Genomic DNA, 18,319 nt, shown 5'->3' with positions numbered 1-18,319 from the left:
ACAAAATTCCAAAAGACGAGGAGTTGCTTGGCAGAGGGGAAGAAGAAGACGAGGAGAAATGGGGGCGCTTAAAGGGTGATGTCGATCTAGTCTGGCGGTAAGTCGAGTCCACACGAGTTTGGCCACCACTACGGAGTACTTCTAGACCATTACTAGTGGTTTCATGCACTTATTGTCCCCATAAATTAATAGACTATTTCATGCCATTGTATAATGTTGTTATGCGATGATGCGCTTAATTGTCAATAAGAAAAAAAATAAAGGAAAAAAAAATAGAAAGATTTTTATGGGATGCAGACACGCCTTTGTTCGCCTCCAGGGCTTTAGACGTCCCGCTCCACATAGCTTTGAATAATGCCCTCGAGGGTGGGCTCATACTCCTTCAAGGTCACCTTATCTCCTTCCAAGACAGTGTTGGCCTGGACAAAGACCTTTCGAGGAACCTTGTTCTTCAAGACAACCTCACGCACCTTGGTTCCCCACCAACTATCGACGGAGGTGATATCATCATACATGGCCTTGCCAGCTTCGACATCGGCAGTGCTCTTGTAAATGTGAAGCTTCTGCAAGTACTGCTCCACAGCAGCCCGTCCGTGAGTCAAGATCTTAGAGCGGTCGAGATGGATTTCAAGATCGGAAAGATCATCCTTGGTGTATGATAGCTTGACAAAGCCATTGCCAGCAGCAAGGAAAGTGCGCAAGATACTGTAACGGGCTTGCATATGGGCTTGGCCCCATTTCTGAGTCTTGGGGTCCCAGAACTCCAAGGCGACCAGACCAGCTCGAGCCATCTGCAAGTATGCAGTAAAGAGAACGTCTCCAGCCTCGTTGCTCATATTCTCGGTGCCATCTCCGAATCCGAAGATCTTCAGGATTTCGAAATCACATCCCAGCGCCATGGCCACACACTCAGCACGGCACTCTTCATAAGATCCAGCAACGGCTCCAAACACGGAGCTCCATGTCTGGCCGGGCTTGTACCAGCTCGCCACAGGCTTGTTAGTTACAGGACTGATGGGCGGGTTGGCGATATCGAAGTTGTATTTCCCGGGGGCAGTTTCTTGAAGAAGCTTGCCAGTTCCATGGCCCAGAAGTTCGTGAATACCAACCTGAACCTCAAAGGCAGGATCGCGGAACTGGCGGAAAACATCCTGGTCCTTTTCGCTAATGAACGGAATGGGCTCATTAGGAGCCTTGGCACTCAGAACATTACCCAAAGACACGTTCTTGAAGCCCAAATTCTGACGGATATCGTCATAGTTGGGCAAGTTGATACCAGCAGGGATTCCAGAGCCCGCGAAGCTCAGAACTTCCAGGGAGGTGAAGTCAGGGCTCAGGAATTTATCCTTCTCAAAATCGGTGCCCCAGGGGAGCTTAGGAATCATGCTTTCAGCACTATCGACCAGGGCACCAAAAGCGCGGGTTCGTTCCATGTTAACCTAAGAGTGTCAGTAACATAGCCCCGCAAATTAGATAGACAGGCCATACCAAAGCAATCAAACCCTCCCACTCACCACGCACACCGTGGGGGTCGCGGTAGGTCTCAACAAAACCAATATTGGTCTCCAAAACAGGCTTCTGGTCCTTGACCCAGATGCGTTGACTTTCCTTGAAAGCTTCAATAGAACCCGCACCGAAGGAGCGGGCATAAGCCTCCAACATCCGCTTCTGGTTGTCGTTCGCCGCATTGAGCTCCGCCTGCTTGATTGAATGGGCAATCTTTGCCATTTCCTCCTGGTAGTCACCATATACCAGGCGAAGAGTCTTCCCTTGCAGAGCTCCTTCAAGCTCAAAGGTATTCTCCTCTCCAAGGTCACGATCCCTAACAGGGGGGGTTGGAGACACCAGATGCGATCAGAAGTTCAAAGTCACCGGAGGTCGTCTTGCGAATTCTGGTGTTCTCCAATGCCAATCCCTTCTTTTCCATTAGATCTCCGATAGCAGTGATCTCATCCTTGGTGATGGTGGGGGAGTCTGGGTAATATGTGGTCATGTGTCCACTTGTAGGGTACCCAAGGTGCATCATTGATTGTTCACTAGTCTCGTAGAGACCTCCACCAGTAGAGTTCGCCTTTTGGAGAGCTGCCTTGATCTCTGGGGTAATGGATGCCAGAGCTTCCAGGGCAGAGAGGGGAAGACGAGGGATGAATTTGGAGTCACCAAAACCCTTATAGTTACCACAGTTTCCTAAGAACTGAGCAGCATATTCGAGGAAGAAACGGAGATGCTCTTCAGTGACCTGGGTCTTCTGAGCCAAGCTGTTCCAGTCACCATTGCAGGCTCGGTGGAGGGATATAATAAAGTCGTAGATGGGTTCAGACTCCGGGGAGACCTGACGTAAAGTGACACGAGTTCCCTGGAATGCCGCTCTGTATAAAGATAAATCCAGGTTAGCTCCTGCAATCCATAGTGCTCACGCGAGGGGTATATGTACCTGCTCATATAGTGAGCATATTTACGCAACGACTCATCCTTGAGAGAGTCGAAGTGTGGCTTGATTTCTAGCCTGACTACCGTAGGAGGTGAGTCGGCCAAATAATGTTGCTTAACGTTGTCATCCATGGTGGTTGCTTGAGTTGTGGAAGAAAGGGAGAAATGATTGATGTGGAGCACAGGTAATCGAGCGTAGCGATTGAGGGGTAGCGGAGGTAAACCGGAGCTCCGATTAAGCGACAAACGCGGCGCAATACTACGCAGAGAGTACATATGGCGGTATGACTATGAACATTGAAAGGTCAAGATCAGCTATGACATATGCCAAAGAGATTTGTGCCAATCACGGATGGCTCCACCCTGTACGGCTATGATCGTCGAGGCCGAGGTACAGTACTAAGATGGTTGGATATTATAGTACAACTGCCCAGGTGGGTATTAGTTGAACCCTTCCTAGATAGGTAATTATGGCCTAAATATAAGACAGGGGTATGTTTATGTATCAAAAGAGAGTATTTTTGTAACAATCTCTTTGATGACAGAATGTGGTGGACATACTATCTTTCGAGTCTCATACCTATCTAGTATGTCCTGCTTGACAACATCCAGCGGTCAATCACTGAGGGCTTTTTAGGGTTTTAAGCTTTCCTTCATCCATACCAGGGACATAAATTTATTTTTGTCAATTTTACAATTTATGTATTCAGCGCCAAATTGCTTACCGGTGGACTCCTGCTCCAACAACCAGCTTATGTTGTCTACGAACCCACCATCACGATCGATCAAGGCACCACGATCATCTTGGGCGCTGGTGTCATAGATCTCTCGATGGTCTACTATCTGGCTCTCCCCCTGAAAGAAAACAGGATCGCTTCATTGCCAGGTCGACTAAAAGTCATTGTGATTGAGCCATCCTTTTGATGTCGGTCGTTGCTATCGTCCACTCGCTGTTCCCGACAGACCAATTATAACAAGAGTTAAATGGTCACTTCTAAGACATCTGAAGCATTCGCAAGAGGCAGCCCCGTCCTGCTCAGTGAACAAAGTGAGTCCTAGCAAGCCAGCCGTGGTAGGAGGGCTTTATATCAATACTGGTCATAATAGTAATGGAGTGACTCTCGGCCCAGGAAGTGGGAAGGTGATGACTCGGAGTCAATTGCTTTTGGGACAAACGCCTTCTGTGCCGGTCTCGGCATTTGATATTGAATTTTAGTTGGCTCTCTGTGACTTCCAAGGTTGTTTTTCTGCTTGAGTTTATTTATACCTAAGTATACTAGCAATGGATTTATTAATCCTTTTCAAATACTTGATTTTAATGTATAACTGACCCAGCAGTACATGAATTCGTGAATATTCTAATTACAAGTTATGACTCCACTCAATTCGTCCTATGTACTTGGCATGCCCAGCAGAATGATGAGAGAAAAGAAAACACATCTCCAAAGACCAGTAATATCATGTTTTCATAGTAAGCTCTCATATTTATCCAGTCCTTGCTTCTGTGATGATGGCTGAGGCTGAACATAGGGCTGATTTGAGAAAGACATGGGCGTGATATTCATGTTCAACGGGGATCTCATGGTGGTGTTTGAGGCCATGCCTCCAGGTGGGGGTGGGATCGAAAAGGAAGAGTAATTTGGCGTCTGCTGAGATGTCACTCTGGGTGCTAGAGAGCCGGTGGTAGCGGTAGCCATATTTGAAAGGGATGATAATGATGGACTTGTTTGAAAGCCTCCTTGAGGTTGAGAGCCCCATGTGGAAGTAGGTTGTAGAGGCTGCATGGTTGTGAAAGATGGTGCCACCGCTGCAGGCGATGGTTGCCTTGCAGGCTGGAGAGACGGAAATGAACTCAGCTTCTGATCCGGAGTGATAGAACGGAAGTTCTGTTGAACAGATGAGCTCGCTGATTTTGGTGCCGTGCCATTGTTTGTAGACCACGAAAATGCGGGCGAGATGCTGGGTCGCTTGGACGCAGCTGGCTCTGATTCCATGTTACCCCACATATCCATGTCGTTGCCAGCAGCAGGGGCCGCACTTTTTCCAAGCACAAGCCGCTCAAAGTTAGTCCTTGCATTGTCTGTATCCGATGTTGTAAGATCTGTCGCCGACTTGGAGAATCCATTCGTTCCATTTTGGAAACCGCCAGAGTCACCGCCAGAAGAAAGCTCCTGCAACTTTCTTGTCTGCTCCTTCTCAATTTTGGTTGACAAAGACTTAATCAGAGTCATAAATTCATTAAATTGTTGAAGATTTAGAAGAGGGCCCAAGCTGAAGCTCCAGAGAACAGGAAGCAGCTCAAGGGCAAGGAAGTCAGTGTCAACTATCTTCCCAACTTCTCGGAACACCTTCAGTGCGGCCATCATGACTGAAGGTTCTTTCGTCTTGATCGCCTTTAGTGATGGGACAAGTTTCTCTTGAATAGTGTATTTGTCCAAGATAGAGGACTTGGTGGTCTTTGGTGTCTGTACTGTGCCAGACAAATCATTTTCAATAGTAGCCTCACCAGCAGACCCTCCACAAAGCACGCAGAATGCTTCCAGGCTACGGACCTTAATTGCCAGGCTACTGGTGCGGCTGAAAGTAGTGGCGATCGGAGGGAACACTTCATTCTTCACTGTACTGAAGTCGAGAACAGGAAGAAACGCAGGCAAAGTTTTTATGGCAGCATCCACCAGAGAGTGTGTTGGTGAGTCGAGTCCAAGTCGTATCAATGGCAGAATATCTGGTATGGACAGTTAGATAATCGTTATAGTTGAGAACAAAGATTGACCTACCATCTTTGAATTCCATCCCAGAGCAATTTTCCGCCACCAGCTTCATATTTTCCAACACTACCATCAGACCGGCCTCCTTCTTCGAATCACGCTCGGCGGGTGCCGCCTTTGATGGTGCCGATGTCATCGTTCCAAATACTTCTTTCAAGCGAGGAATGACCTTTTCAGGGAAAGTGCGCCGTCCATTAGGAATTCGCTGGAGAATTCCAAATACATTCTGTAGGATTAGAGGGAGAAGTTCCCGATCCTTCATTTCATCCAAGAGTGCGCCCAGTAATTTCCTTTCCAGAACCGAGACAGGAAATTCGGGAAGCACCCGTTGAAGCCCACGTAAGAATTGTGACTTTTCATTCGAGTTCTTTGCTGGCAAGGACTCTAAAAATCGGATCGTGGATACAAGGACGTTATCAAAATATTGGGATTCTTGGAACTCGCGCACATTCATGCGTTGGGCAGGTCTCCGCGTGATCAGTCGGGGCAAAACATGAGATAGAACATCTCGGGGAATAGGGTTTGAGCAAAGGAAGTTGTTGCTTTGTGATGGGGTGGTAGATGAAGAGCTTAAGAGCTTCTTGTAAGTCGAGGCATTGGCATGTGCCTGTATCGGTGAGACGTGTGGTGAGTTATAGAGTGCAATGATAATGAGACCCAGGGAGAACAAGTCCGCAGAAGACGAGACGTTGGAGTCCATAGCAAAATCAGGAGAGGTGTAATCCATATTCAGTTGAACTGAAGACGGAAGTCTTGGGTCCTGGTAGAGAACCTCTGATACAGCCAATGGTGGGAGAGTAGACTTGGTCTCTGAGGAGTCCGGTGGGCCTGCAAACCCCAAGCCAGAGATCTTCCAGTCAGATTTGGCATTGATGTAAATAGCATCCGGGTTGAGATTACCATGAACTAGGCCTGCAGATTCATGGAGGAACTCTAAGCCCTTGGCTACCTGCAAAAGACCCTTTTGGATCTCCAGCTCATCAATTTCCACGTCTCGCCTTCTCCGACTCCCATCTGCCTCTTCAACCGCATATCGACTGGATCGGGCACCCCCGCTCTGCGCGCTCTCTTGGCCACTTTTCTCTGATAGCAGACCAGAAAGCGATGCAGTGAGCGGTTCTGTTGCGAACATAAGACCACCGCTACGTGTTTCTTCCACCGGTTCCAGTACCTGTAGAATCGAAGGATGTCGTAGTCGAGCTAGACTGCTCGCCTCGCGCTTAAGTCGTTCAATCACATCTTCTTGTAGTTTTTTAGTGGAGGATCCTGCCCGAGAGCCGAATCCGCCTGATCGTGGCTCGAGAATCTTGCGATCAAAGATAAAGACCGAAGCCGCGGTCCCCGTCGACTTCTTCTTGGCATCGTGAACTTTCCAGGGGCCCGAGTAGATCGTAGGGTGGGGTGTGATCTGGTAATTGGCGGAGATATTGGAGCTGAAAGACTTGAGTGCGGAGGTGAACATCTTGAACCTGGCGATGTGGAACGGAGGATTTGATCTTAAGGATTCGAAGGATACCCGATCAATGTTTGTTTCACAAAGTAATCGCGGCACGCATGACTTTGACAAACAATTGGGTTGCAGTGGATTGACAAGAGAGACAAAGGAGCCAACTACTTATTAGGTAGACGCATATGCCTGCTAACACGCAAATTAAGGGCTCCAACCTTGGAAGGGTTTAAGACGGGATTCACACGGACCAGATCACAGTTCACGCCCACTTTGATAACATCTAATGCTCCTATCGCGAGGATCACGTGGCAGTGATAGCAGTGGAGATCATGTGACTCCCCGCGCTTTGCGTCGGAATTTAAGAATTTGAGGACTTGAAATTCAGGTTTAAAAAGGTACTTTATACAAGATCAGCATACAATTGAAACGGCGGAGTTCTCCATATGGTCTTCTCTCATGCCCAACCAGCTATGAGCTCCATGTAAGGCGACCCATTTACATCCGAAATCGGGTCTCTTCATACAATTCAGACGTGATGATTGGTCGATAGAGTGCGAGCTCTTTGGACTAGCCCCATGATGACTCATCAATGTTTCGCGGGTGATCTGGGCGGTGAGCCAATTCGGCACTGTGGTTGGGCGGGATCGGAGTTGGTCTTCAGCTCCGAAAGATTGTTGCGTACGGAGTCATATTGGAATTGTGAATTTAAGCCCCCCCCTCGGTGAAGCATCTCAATCACCTTTGCATACCTCCATTCCGTGATATCATAAGTCATCATGAAGTCCTTTCAGCAATTGACTCGCCAGAAGGCCCTATCGGGTCTGACAATGCCCCGTATCCTGTCCTCCCAGCCCATCGCCGCTCGTCGGCTATGGCAGAGGAATTTCAGTGCCACCGCATCTGCGGCACAATTGGCAGCCTTGGATGCTTCCAAGTTGACCATCACCAAGACCCAGGCTCCTAAGGAGCTTACTCCTAACAAGGATCTTGTATTTGGCAAGACTTTCACTGGTAAGAGAAGTGCTCACCGCTCTATAACCTCGAAGGAAACGGCTAATCCGGGTTTTGATCTTAGACCATATGCTCTCAATTGAGTGGACAGCTGCCGATGGCTGGCACACTCCCCAGATTATCCCCTACCAGAACCTCAGCTTGGATCCCTCAACATGTGTGTTCCACTACGCATTCGAATGTTTCGAAGGAATGAAGGCATACAAGGATAAAAATGGAGGAACCCGTCTATTCCGCCCCAACAAGAATATGGAGCGCCTGAACAAGTCCTCTGCTCGCATTGCCCTGCCCACCTTTGACGGCGAGGCTCTCACAAAACTGATTGGAGAGTTTGTGAAGTTGGACGACCGATTCATTCCCGAGTAAGTGGTGGAACTTTTAATTAACATTAGAATTAATTATATCTGACTTGTCGCAGTGCCCGTGGCTACTCCCTGTACCTGCGCCCAACCATGATCGGTACCCAGAAGACTCTGGGTGTTGGTCCTCCTGGATCTGCTTTGCTGTTCGTTATTGCCAGCCCTGTTGGTCCTTACTACCCTACCGGTTTCAAGGCTATCTCCTTGGAGGCCACTGACTACGCTGTCCGTGCCTGGCCCGGTGGTGTTGGTGACAAGAAGCTCGGAGCCAACTATGCTCCCTGCATCTTGCCCCAGCTTGAGGCTGCTTCGCGTGGTTTCCAGCAGAACCTGTGGCTTTTCGGCGAGGAGGAATATGTTACTGAGGTTGGTACCATGAACCTCTTCCTTGCCATCAAGAACAAAGAGACTGGTCAGAAGGAACTTATCACCGCTCCTCTGGACGGTACCATTCTGGAGGGTGTCACAAGAGATTCCGTGCTTGCGCTTGCTCGCGAGCGACTGGAGCCTAAGGGCTGGGCCATTTCGGAGCGCAAGATCCGTATGGCTGATGTTGCTAAGGCTGCTGAGGAGGGTCGCCTGATTGAGGTCTTTGGTGCCGGCACTGCTGCTATTGTTAGCCCTGTCCGGAACATCAGCTACCGCGGTAAGCTGGTTGACTGCGGGTTGAAGGCTGACGAGGAGGCTGGTGAGATTGCTCTTCAGATGAAGAACTGGATGGAGAGTATTCAATATGGTGATGAGGCGCACCCCTGGAGGTAAGTCAATACTGGTGAACAATCCTGGAACAAGTTCAGTTGCTAACTCGTTTTCTTTTTGCAGTGTTGTGGTTTAAGTATAAACGGAATGATACATAAAAAGACCTAGGATTCCGATGTTGGTTCTTGATACAGTAGACTTGGACTTCATATATTGTGTTCGTGTCTCCCTTCTTATAATATAGCAATCGTCTCATATGCATCTTTGGCATTTTCATTCAAATGTTTTCTCTTATTCAGGCATTAATGCCAGCGTTTTCTAAAAGTAGACAGTGTGAGTTACTCAACTTTCGGGTTCTTTAGAAGGTTCCCAACCCTCAACTCCGAATTTCAAACCGGCTCCCACTTCCACAAACACCAACATTTGAACGTTGTTAACTGACAAAGCCACCAATTTGTCATCTTCCCCCCAACAGAGCTGAACTTTCAGAAGAACAAGCTTAGAAGTTTACCTCATCGTCAAGTAAGTTCCTCAAGTTGACCGCCCTAAGTGATAGCCGGATACATTCAACGGCGCAGGGAATATCAAAATCACACGGCAGCCTCAAGATCCTGCACCCCTTGCACTGGCATTCGTTCTCCCATTTACTTCGTCTATAAGGACTACTATATCCTTTGCGGAAAACTTCACGCTCAAGCCACGACAGTCCACGAAGTCGAAACTAAAGCTGGCGACACGCTTAAAGGAGCCCACTACTTCACCAACCGATTCGTCCTCGCAGCCACAAGCTTTGTCGCTCAGCCATGTGAAGTCATCCGGCAATTCCACTAGGCTACCTCGGAGAATATCACTTTTCAAATCACCACTGAGCAGGACTCCGGAAGATTTGACGTACTAGGCGTCCAGCACGATCACGGAACCTTGTTCTGGGAATCTGCCATGGCGAACCCCATCATCACACCAACCACTAAGCTCACTGGATACCGCGCATTGTGGCCCTGAACCAAAGAAGGTGATCGATATGGCCCCAACCCATGTCTTTGAAAACCTCGAACTGGACTAGGACAAAGATGTTCCGAGTCTAAATCCGTACGAGATATCGAGGTGAGGCTCAGGCTACGTGTATGTAAGACATAATTAGATTTGCTCAAACTTAAAGGATCCTTTATTACTACTAGTCGTAAATTGGTAATAACTTGAATTCTTACTAAGGCTATAGATTTATATGTAACTTGACTTAGGTAGATATCAGCCCTGCGTGAAGCATATTCAACTTTAAGTTATTATATTAAGCTATGTTATTATATTGAGCTATGAATGGATTTGTTTTGTGAAATTCTATCCCTAGTTCTGATCAGTTTATGCTTTTTACTACATACTAGTACAGTTCTGCCTCTTTACCCTATCAAATGTTGTGTCCTTAGATTTAGGATATTAGCTACACAGTATTCTCAAGATAAAAGAGAAAAGTAATCTATTTAAAAAAAGAAACGACAAGAAGTTCGCAATGGTGAAGTAGATCACATGTGCAGAAGAACCCAGTGAGGTAGAGAAAGAAGAACCTTGGAATATTAAAGAGAGAAGAACCAAAAAAAGGAAGAAAACTTGATCAACTTGAAGTACGAACATCAGCTGAAGTTAAAGTAAGAGATAGGATTATTAATGAGTGAGTGGGAACCTTGGAACTTCCAAGGTTAACTTGTGTGGAAGTGAGGTGAATATTACTATGTTGTAGTGAGAGATAGGTTGTGTCACGGTTGAAGTAGTAGTAAGGGAAAAATTGAAGAGTATCATGATATATATAGAAGTACCTAGATAACTTATATATGTAGTTTCTTTATTTACTGGGAGGTAATTGAGGATTAGAATACAGGTGTAAGCTATTGTTACTAGGAGTGCTTTTGTTGGAGCTCAAATTCATTATCGATATTTTGAGTATGGTCATGGACTTTGAATACGCTCTATTTTACTTGTAGAATTACTTTTGGCTGATTATCGCCACCTCTCCCCAGCTCAAATTAAGGATGCTTGTCCTTCCAATGTTCCTGCTCTTGAGGCTCTTGGATAGCTGGCTTGTATGAGAATTACTGGAAAACTGTGGCGATGATGGCTATGATGACCTTTTTTATACCCTGAACACCTGGATCAGTTATACTAAGGAGGAAAACTTTGGACTCCAGAAGGCTAAGGCAAGTTAAGTGGAGAAATTCGATATTGAATAAGAGTTCATCAAAAGAGGATAGTAAATTGGTCGAAAAGCTTGAGGAGGAGATCAAACTTGAGAAATTATTGCGCCAAATGCCTGAATTGCTGGACAGAGACACCAAAAAACACACTAAGTTTTGCGATTTGGTCATTTGGCTGCTGTATCACTATGTGGCCTCAGAATTCGTCGCCCAGGAAGCTGGCGCACAACGTGACAGCCTTGTTCGCCAGGCTTTTGATGTAGAGGAAGAATTGAAGCGCAGCACGACCCCCAGCCTGAAAAGCCCAAGAAGCAAACACTGCGAGGAAACGTTGAAAAGAAGTTGAAGAACTGGAGAGGAAGTAAGTCAAAGGCTATATCCAGATTTCCCCATCAACTTAGCCCAACAGATGAAATAGAAGTTGGAGAACTGTCTGCTGCTGAAACTGAAAGCCTCGACTAATGAGTTTCTCATTGGAGGTCTCTATTTTCTGATACAATGGATGGATATCATAGGCACGTTCAAGTTTTTGTTCCCGGGGAGTTGTCCTGTATTTTGCATAGTATCATATTCTGTTACAGGAATATACCTAGGTACATTTCTATCATGATCCATGGATGCTACAATTTCAATGATGTGGTGCCAGTGCCAGTGTGGACCTTTTCCAGTTCTTTTCTACTTTGCCGTAAGCGACGTAGCTGCTTTCTATTCATACATTTAATGTCAGTGTCCCTGGCCCTTCCAAGTTGCTGTGAGGTTCCTATGATGTTACAGCGTCGTATATCCATGAATAACACGGCGTTTTGGAATAGACGTTGAAATTAAGTGCTCTGATGTCTTACATTCTTGTACGATGGGCTCTATCCTCTCTCTCTCATCTTTGCCAACTATCGTCAACTGGTCTCTATCATGCAATTTGAATCATTTAGTGGTAGATTGTCACTGTGATCATTGTACTTTCCTTAGTTGCACCACCTCTTAGAGTAAAATTGCTATCATACAAGGATTTAACATATGAGATGAATGGAATGATCGTGCTTGCCTTCGTCATTGTGGCGGCCTTAGACATGGATATTCTTCGTGTGTCTTTGTATACCAATTGTGTTATTATTTTACGCAAAAACTTCGAATTCGAACCTTGAGATCTCAATATCTTCCAGAATAAGCCAGGACCCATTCACCGCAATAACTTGCACTACAACTAACTCGTTCAAGTATTCCCCAGGGCAATTTTCAAGTAACACATACTGCCCTGGTCGAAAAGCGGCTGAATATCAGTGTGGAACCTGAGTCCACAATCGCGGTGTAAGTTTTATTATTAGCTTCAAGCGAAGATAAACGATTCTCCAATTCAGGTCCAGAAATAAACTTGACTCGGACCCGACATTCCTTGGCAAGATAGGCGTGCATCTACGGAGTAAAGACGTCCATCACGAAACACAATATCCATACATATTCAACCTTGGAATGCTCCTAGTTCATACATTCTATACTAAAAGCATGCCAAGCTTCTAGAAACCCCGTATACTCTTAGTCAGACGGTTACCTTGTACAGAGACCCGCGCTGACTGGCATGAGCCACCGCATCATACACCTTAACTTTGGGAACAGAGGCGTAAAGGATCAAAGGTTAAGACACCATTTTCCTCTTTGATATCCCGCCCCGCTCGCTGTATTGTAAGCCGAGAGAAAAAAAGGGTCCAAGGAAGAGAACTCCACGGAAGTTTGTCACAATTCAGTAAGCCATCGGGGCATAAAGAAAGGTGGTACCAATGAGGCTATTCCCAAGGAAGCCCGGATAGGCGAGTTGCAGCACGTGTAGCCCACGTGGAGGATGAAAAAGCATGAAACGAAAGGAGTCAATTAGTCCCCCAAGTTCTATACTAGGTTCTATTCGGAGTCAAAGGAGTCAAAATTAGAGAAGAAACCCCCAAATCTGAAGTCCTGGAGTCTAAAGTTATTCTACAACCAAGACATCTTTGTTTCAGTCTGAGTCTGCACGTACCTACAAAGTGACATCGGAATCTGCATAGATTGTGGCTGTGACAGCTGTTCTGCATGAAGATTAGAGACTTTATTTATTCCAATTTTAATGTATTGCATTATTTCCACCAGTCAATACCTCGTCCCATATTTTCAGCTGGTGCTACACCAGTTTACCATGACGTGTTGCCCTGTCAACTTTACAAAGTGCCACCCCATTCAGTCGGGATTGAATTTGGCGGCTCTGGGTTTGTGACTGGGACTTGTTAAACCATGAATCTTTTATTTTTTTTCTCTCAGGTAGTATTCAGTTCACCCTCAACCATGATTTGTTTTCGGAGATGGGCCTTGTTCTGGATACCTAGTAGCTAGCTGTCAAGACTGGACGCCTTGTCCAACGTATAACGCCATTGTTTTTATTTTGCTTCTCAAAAAGGCATGATAGGAGCTTTTCCCCGATTCAGTTCGTACTCGGTCCATTTCACATTTCGTCCGTGTAACTGGAGAATGGTCTGGGGCAACCGGTATGATGGGAAGAGTTCGGAGATTGCCGAGAGGGTTGAAAAAAAAATAAGTACGGAGTACCCTAGGACCCAAGTGAGTTTTGGGGTAATGCCCAAACCCAGGATATGGGATCATCATAATTAATTCTATAATCAATTAATTCCAGTAACACGGACCCAACCTTGGAGTAAATCCATTCGAGGGTAATACGATCAGGCAGACTGCGTGAAATGCAGCACACCGCCAGGAACCTTTCTTCTAGACGGTTACTAGAAGGCCCAGACTACAATCCCACCCAAGCATCCGGGGTCCACTCTGACATCTAAGTGGCTATAATCCCTGTTGTCAGAGGGGAGATGTTCCCCGGGATCAAGGTGTGAGGCTTGACAATCGAGCCGCGAAGGGGTATGAGGAGCGGTGAAAAAGGGGGGTAAAAAAGAGGGAGAGTCATGCGCACTGCCCCTTGAGGATACCAATAAGGCAACCTTTCAGCTCCACCAAATGTAGATAATGTACATGATGTACTGGGTGTACTGGATGAGAGGGGTCCAAGTTCAGCCCTATATTGATATTGCCACGTCCCATCCAACTTAGGGACGTCCCATCCAACTTAGGGACCCACGTCCCTCCCCACTGATGCCCGCTGATGCCCACTGATGCTGCAGTGATTCAGTGATGCATTCAACACCGATAGTTCTGATACTCGGATTGGTTGACACCCTGCATTCCACGCTGAGCGGCTCGGTGACCAACAATCAGTATTGACACGAGAATATCGTTTATTCTAACCAAATCAGGACAAGGTCAGCACCTTGGAAAATGCGGCAATGCGCCGCATCCCAGCTGTGTGCAGATTACACCAATCAAGCCCCAAACCCTGCCCTAGTGCGCCCCGTCACCCCCTCATAATTTGTTTGATGTACGGAGTAAACGATTTGATTTCAATCTGTTAAATCCGGAATATTTACTCTGTACTGCATAGATCTTCATTCAAAAAGTTCAGGCCAAACCATAGTATATAGGTAGAACTTGAAGTTGATAGGCTACTCCGTATAGTATTCACGGATGTTCTCCGTATAGATAATGAAGGTTACATTGGAGATTGGGGGATATAGTTGGCGACAAGCCACTCCTAGAACTAGTCCATGAGAGGATTAGGGTGTACACTGCCTCTAAGATTTAACCAATCCAAAGGATCACATTCATATTCACATTCAAGCCGGGCAATTGTTAAGCGATTTTTGGGATTCCGCGAAACCGGGTTCTTTTGGGGGCCCCAAGCGAATTTCGCCCCCCTCATTGGAGCCTAGCTATTGTATCCCTGACATAATTTCTTTTTTTCTTTCTAAAAAAAAAGGACTAAAAAATGTGAAATTGCAATAAATGAAATGTTTGGTAAATGTTTTTTTCTTTTTTTGGAGTATTTCCCCCAGACACTCGGGCTCCGGGTAAAACATGAGGGTTCAACGATCACCACTACGGGTCAGATCTTTATCCCTAGTCTGTTGCCAAGAAAAGACCTTGTATATTTAGGATATCTAGGATATATACTCCGTATACTATATTTGAAAATGAATTGAAAAGCTCGGTAACCTAACTACCCGTGGACCACTCCACTATCTTCATGCGGAGTATCCGTATCCTTGTTGACGGAGCATCCGTATCCTGGTTGTTGACTGGGCGTACATCAGAGATTCCAAAACGTGGCCCCCTTTCTAACTCCTAATCCACGTGAAGAAAAATTATAAAAATTATAAAAAATAAAATAAAATAAAATACATATGATACAAAAAAATAAAAAGTATTTCCATTTTATTTGAGAGTGTTAGTGTAACCCCCTCTGAACAACGCATATTTCCCCGTTTCATCCCCTGTATCGTGTTGGAGGCTGGTCTGAATATCGCTAACGTTTGTTCCGGTCCAGATGCAATAGTCAAGTTCAAGTTGATTTTCAAGTTATTGTTTCTTTTTTTGTAATTTTTTTTTTTGCTTCTTTTTTGTCACTATTTTATTCTTTTTGATTCAATCATATACTTTCCTTTGTACCGTAGGATCTTCATGATTGATATTCCTCGTAATCCACCGGGGCGAAAACAACAAATAGTCCAGCGCATACTAGCTCGTAATTTATAATTTAATGATTTAATGATTTAATGATTTAATGATTTACTGATTTACTGATTTACTGATTTATCATTTATTTCATCTAGGTTCATGTGGTACTGAAAACGTGGCCCAGATTGGTTTACGAGAAGACAGACTGGGTCGAGGCTGAATAGTCCGGAATGATCCTTGTCCGTCCATGCGCAAAATGATTTCAAAGTTGGGTATTTTATATTTCATATTTTATATTATTTATTTATTATTATTATTTATTATTATTATTTATTATTATTTATTATTATTTATTATTATTTAATTATTATTTAATTATTATTATTTGATTATTTTATTCACTGGTATAACCCCCAAATTAAAATTAGTTAGAATCTTGTCCCCCAATACACATGGCAGCTTTCGAGTCTAAGAGCACAGACTGGGGGGAGGGGGCTTAGCATTAAGTCTGCAAGGCCCGTCAAATGTACAGCTGATCGACGGGATTAGGAGCCCCATACTTCCGACACTCCGAGTATATAATCAATCTATAGCCCCTCCCCGGTTGCCGGCCTTATAGTGGATCTACTTTTCTCCAACTCATAAGGATTCAACTTCCTCTCTCAAGTTCAAGTTCAAGTTCAAGTTCAAGTTACTACTCAAGTTGACATTTGACACTCTGGTTACCATGCATCGCTCTTCTACTTACGATGCCCGTTCGGGCTCGCGCACTTCCAGTCACAACAATAGTAGTGCTTTCAGTCCCAACGCCAATCCAAATGAAGACTGGACCAAGATCTCTGATTTAGCAGAGCGTCGTCGGATCCAAAATCGGATTGCTCAAAGAAATTACCGTGAGTGATATACAGAGAGAGAGAATGAACTATACCCAAATAACAAAGAACTTGAAACCTAACTCCTCCCAGGAAAGAAGTTGAAGCGCCGCTTGGAAGATCTAGAAAGACGTGCCGCATCTTCAGCTTCCCCAGAACAATCCCACGCAGAACCCGTGATTCCCAAGAACACAAAGACTCGCCCCAAGCAACGAGGCTCGAAATCCGGAGAAAGCAAACCATCCCAATCACAGATAGAACGACCATACGAGTTCTACAACGGGTCCGACGAGCGAGCCATGTTCGCCCAACAATGTACTCGTCAATTAACAGCATCCCCACCACCTGCCTTTTCGTACCCTCAACTCCCCGCCTATGATGCCTATCGACAGTACACCCAACTTCCAGTGTACCAATCCATTCCAAGCGGGTATGGCAATCACCACCACCACCACGGTGCACACATGTCATATGCCGAGTACAACGAAACGATACCATCTGTCGTACCCATGGTACCAACAGCCGCAATGGGAGCACCAAGGAAATCTCAATACGACGAGGACATAATGAGTCCATTCAGTATGAGTTACGCCTCTATGGCAGGAATCGATCTATGTCAACCAACGCATGCGGAGCCGGGACTTTCGGTACATTTTGCCCGTTAAAATTCGTCGAATTCAACGACCGCAAGCTAATTCGTCATGGCAGATGCCTCCGCTTTACGGGTATTCCGATAGCCAGCGTGCGGTATCAACCTCTCCTGAGGCTTCGATCTTTACATTTCCCCTTACCCCGGAATCGGCTCCTTGTTCCCCGCGCTCCATGCCGGGATTGTATGAATACGATTTACGGCCTTGATGTTCGAGTTAATTCTCGGGGACCATTTTGAATGGCCCGGAGACGCACCGAAGGGAACTTTGGTTATGCAATCTTGGGTCCAAAAGAGACTATATGGATATTATGGAATGGAGAAGATGTGGCCCATCATGTGGGCTCCACAGTGATTCTCCGAAGTTTTTCTGGAATTCTCCACTTTAGTATTATGTGTTTTAACGATTAGTATTTCATTGGGACATGAGAGCGAGCATCATCTGAGGGCGTTTGGAATTTATTTTTCATGTTTGAATATAGGTAGTTAAGGTATGAACTTGAACCAGTTGACGTCAATGAATCTACAAATCTACAATCTACAAATCACTCAAATTTTACATGTACGAAGCAGCTCCCTAGTTGAACTAGAATCTAACGGTTAGTCTACTCTGTAAATAAAACGCCTACTCCATACTGCTAGTACTAGCCCTTAGTATCTCGTAAAGCCATCTCAATAACCTTTTGATCGACAGCAGCGATTGGTTTTATCAACAGGATAAAGACTCCATGGCCCCCAAATCCAGGAATTTCACCGGTATCTAGTACTCTAGTGCTAATAAGAGTCTAGTACAGTATCTATCTAAGGCGCCCCAGAGCGAAAGAGAGTAAAAAAAATAATAATAAATAAATAAATTTGGCCCCCAGACGCTAAAACGCAATCGAGTCCACTTCTGGCATGTCGATAGGTTCCCCGTTTACCCTTTCCAGCGCCACCAACGGTATATGAAACATTTTTACCGGGAGAACATTTTCCTAGTTTGGGTTCGGGGACCATGGGGATTAACAAGATCATACATTCAAATGTCATTTTACATTATTTTCAAGTTTATTCTTAAAATAATGTATGAAGTGGGGTGGAATAAGTGGAATAAGTGGAATAAGTGGATCATAGATTCTCCCGAAACAACCCTTACAGATGCAATGTACCCAACCTGAAGTGCTCGAAGATACAACATTTGAAGTCAACATGAGTCATGATCCGAGCGGATCCGTCGCGTAAACCATGTGGCCTAACCAGACTGTTGGAAATAGGATCGCTGCAGAACTAGGATATCATCTTCCCGAGTCCCCAGACGCCAATCATAATTAGTAAAATCTAGAAGAGCTCTTTCTAGCCCCTCTAAGTAATCCC

The 18,319-nt window shown here is 45.4% G+C and overlaps 4 protein-coding genes across 4 annotated transcripts; 2 read left to right on the top strand and 2 right to left on the bottom strand.

Moving 5' to 3' along the window:
* Nucleotides 1-323: 323 nt before the first annotated feature.
* N7483_012170 (dipeptidyl-peptidase III) lies at nucleotides 324-2,706 on the bottom strand (the record flags this gene model as incomplete). Its single annotated transcript, XM_057095597.1, has 4 exons — nucleotides 324-1,439; nucleotides 1,489-1,805; nucleotides 1,846-2,369; nucleotides 2,435-2,706. The coding sequence occupies 4 exons, from the start codon at nucleotides 2,704-2,706 to the stop codon at nucleotides 324-326; spliced, it is 2,229 nt and encodes a 742-aa protein (XP_056941568.1).
* Nucleotides 2,707-3,896: 1,190 nt separating this feature from the next.
* Nucleotides 3,897-6,660, bottom strand: N7483_012169 (putative protein kinase Scy1; the record flags this gene model as incomplete). The annotated part of the gene is made up of 2 exons (XM_057095596.1): nucleotides 3,897-5,155; nucleotides 5,208-6,660. 2 exons carry the CDS (start codon nucleotides 6,658-6,660, stop codon nucleotides 3,897-3,899), a joined length of 2,712 nt encoding a protein of 903 aa, XP_056941567.1.
* Nucleotides 6,661-7,424: 764 nt separating this feature from the next.
* On the top strand, nucleotides 7,425-8,853 carry N7483_012168 (branched-chain amino acid aminotransferase, cytosolic; the record flags this gene model as incomplete). The annotated part of the gene is made up of 4 exons (XM_057095595.1): nucleotides 7,425-7,659; nucleotides 7,724-8,021; nucleotides 8,078-8,776; nucleotides 8,841-8,853. The coding sequence occupies 4 exons, from the start codon at nucleotides 7,425-7,427 to the stop codon at nucleotides 8,851-8,853; spliced, it is 1,245 nt and encodes a 414-aa protein (XP_056941566.1).
* A 7,319-nt stretch (nucleotides 8,854-16,172) lies between these two features.
* N7483_012167 (bZIP transcription factor) lies at nucleotides 16,173-17,175 on the top strand (the record flags this gene model as incomplete). Its single annotated transcript, XM_057095594.1, has 3 exons — nucleotides 16,173-16,338; nucleotides 16,411-16,964; nucleotides 17,026-17,175. 3 exons carry the CDS (start codon nucleotides 16,173-16,175, stop codon nucleotides 17,173-17,175), a joined length of 870 nt encoding a protein of 289 aa, XP_056941565.1.
* Between the last annotated feature and the right edge of the window lie 1,144 nt (nucleotides 17,176-18,319).

The sequence above is a fragment of the Penicillium malachiteum genome, assembly GCF_028827825.1.
Source record: "Penicillium malachiteum strain IBT 17515 chromosome Unknown utg000005l:1.0-9002435.0:326005.0-9005861.0, whole genome shotgun sequence".
In the NCBI taxonomy this organism is placed as follows: domain Eukaryota; kingdom Fungi; phylum Ascomycota; class Eurotiomycetes; order Eurotiales; family Aspergillaceae; genus Penicillium; species Penicillium malachiteum.
Note: the sequence above shows the minus strand (reverse complement) of the source record. Positions and strands in the feature narration are given on the sequence as shown.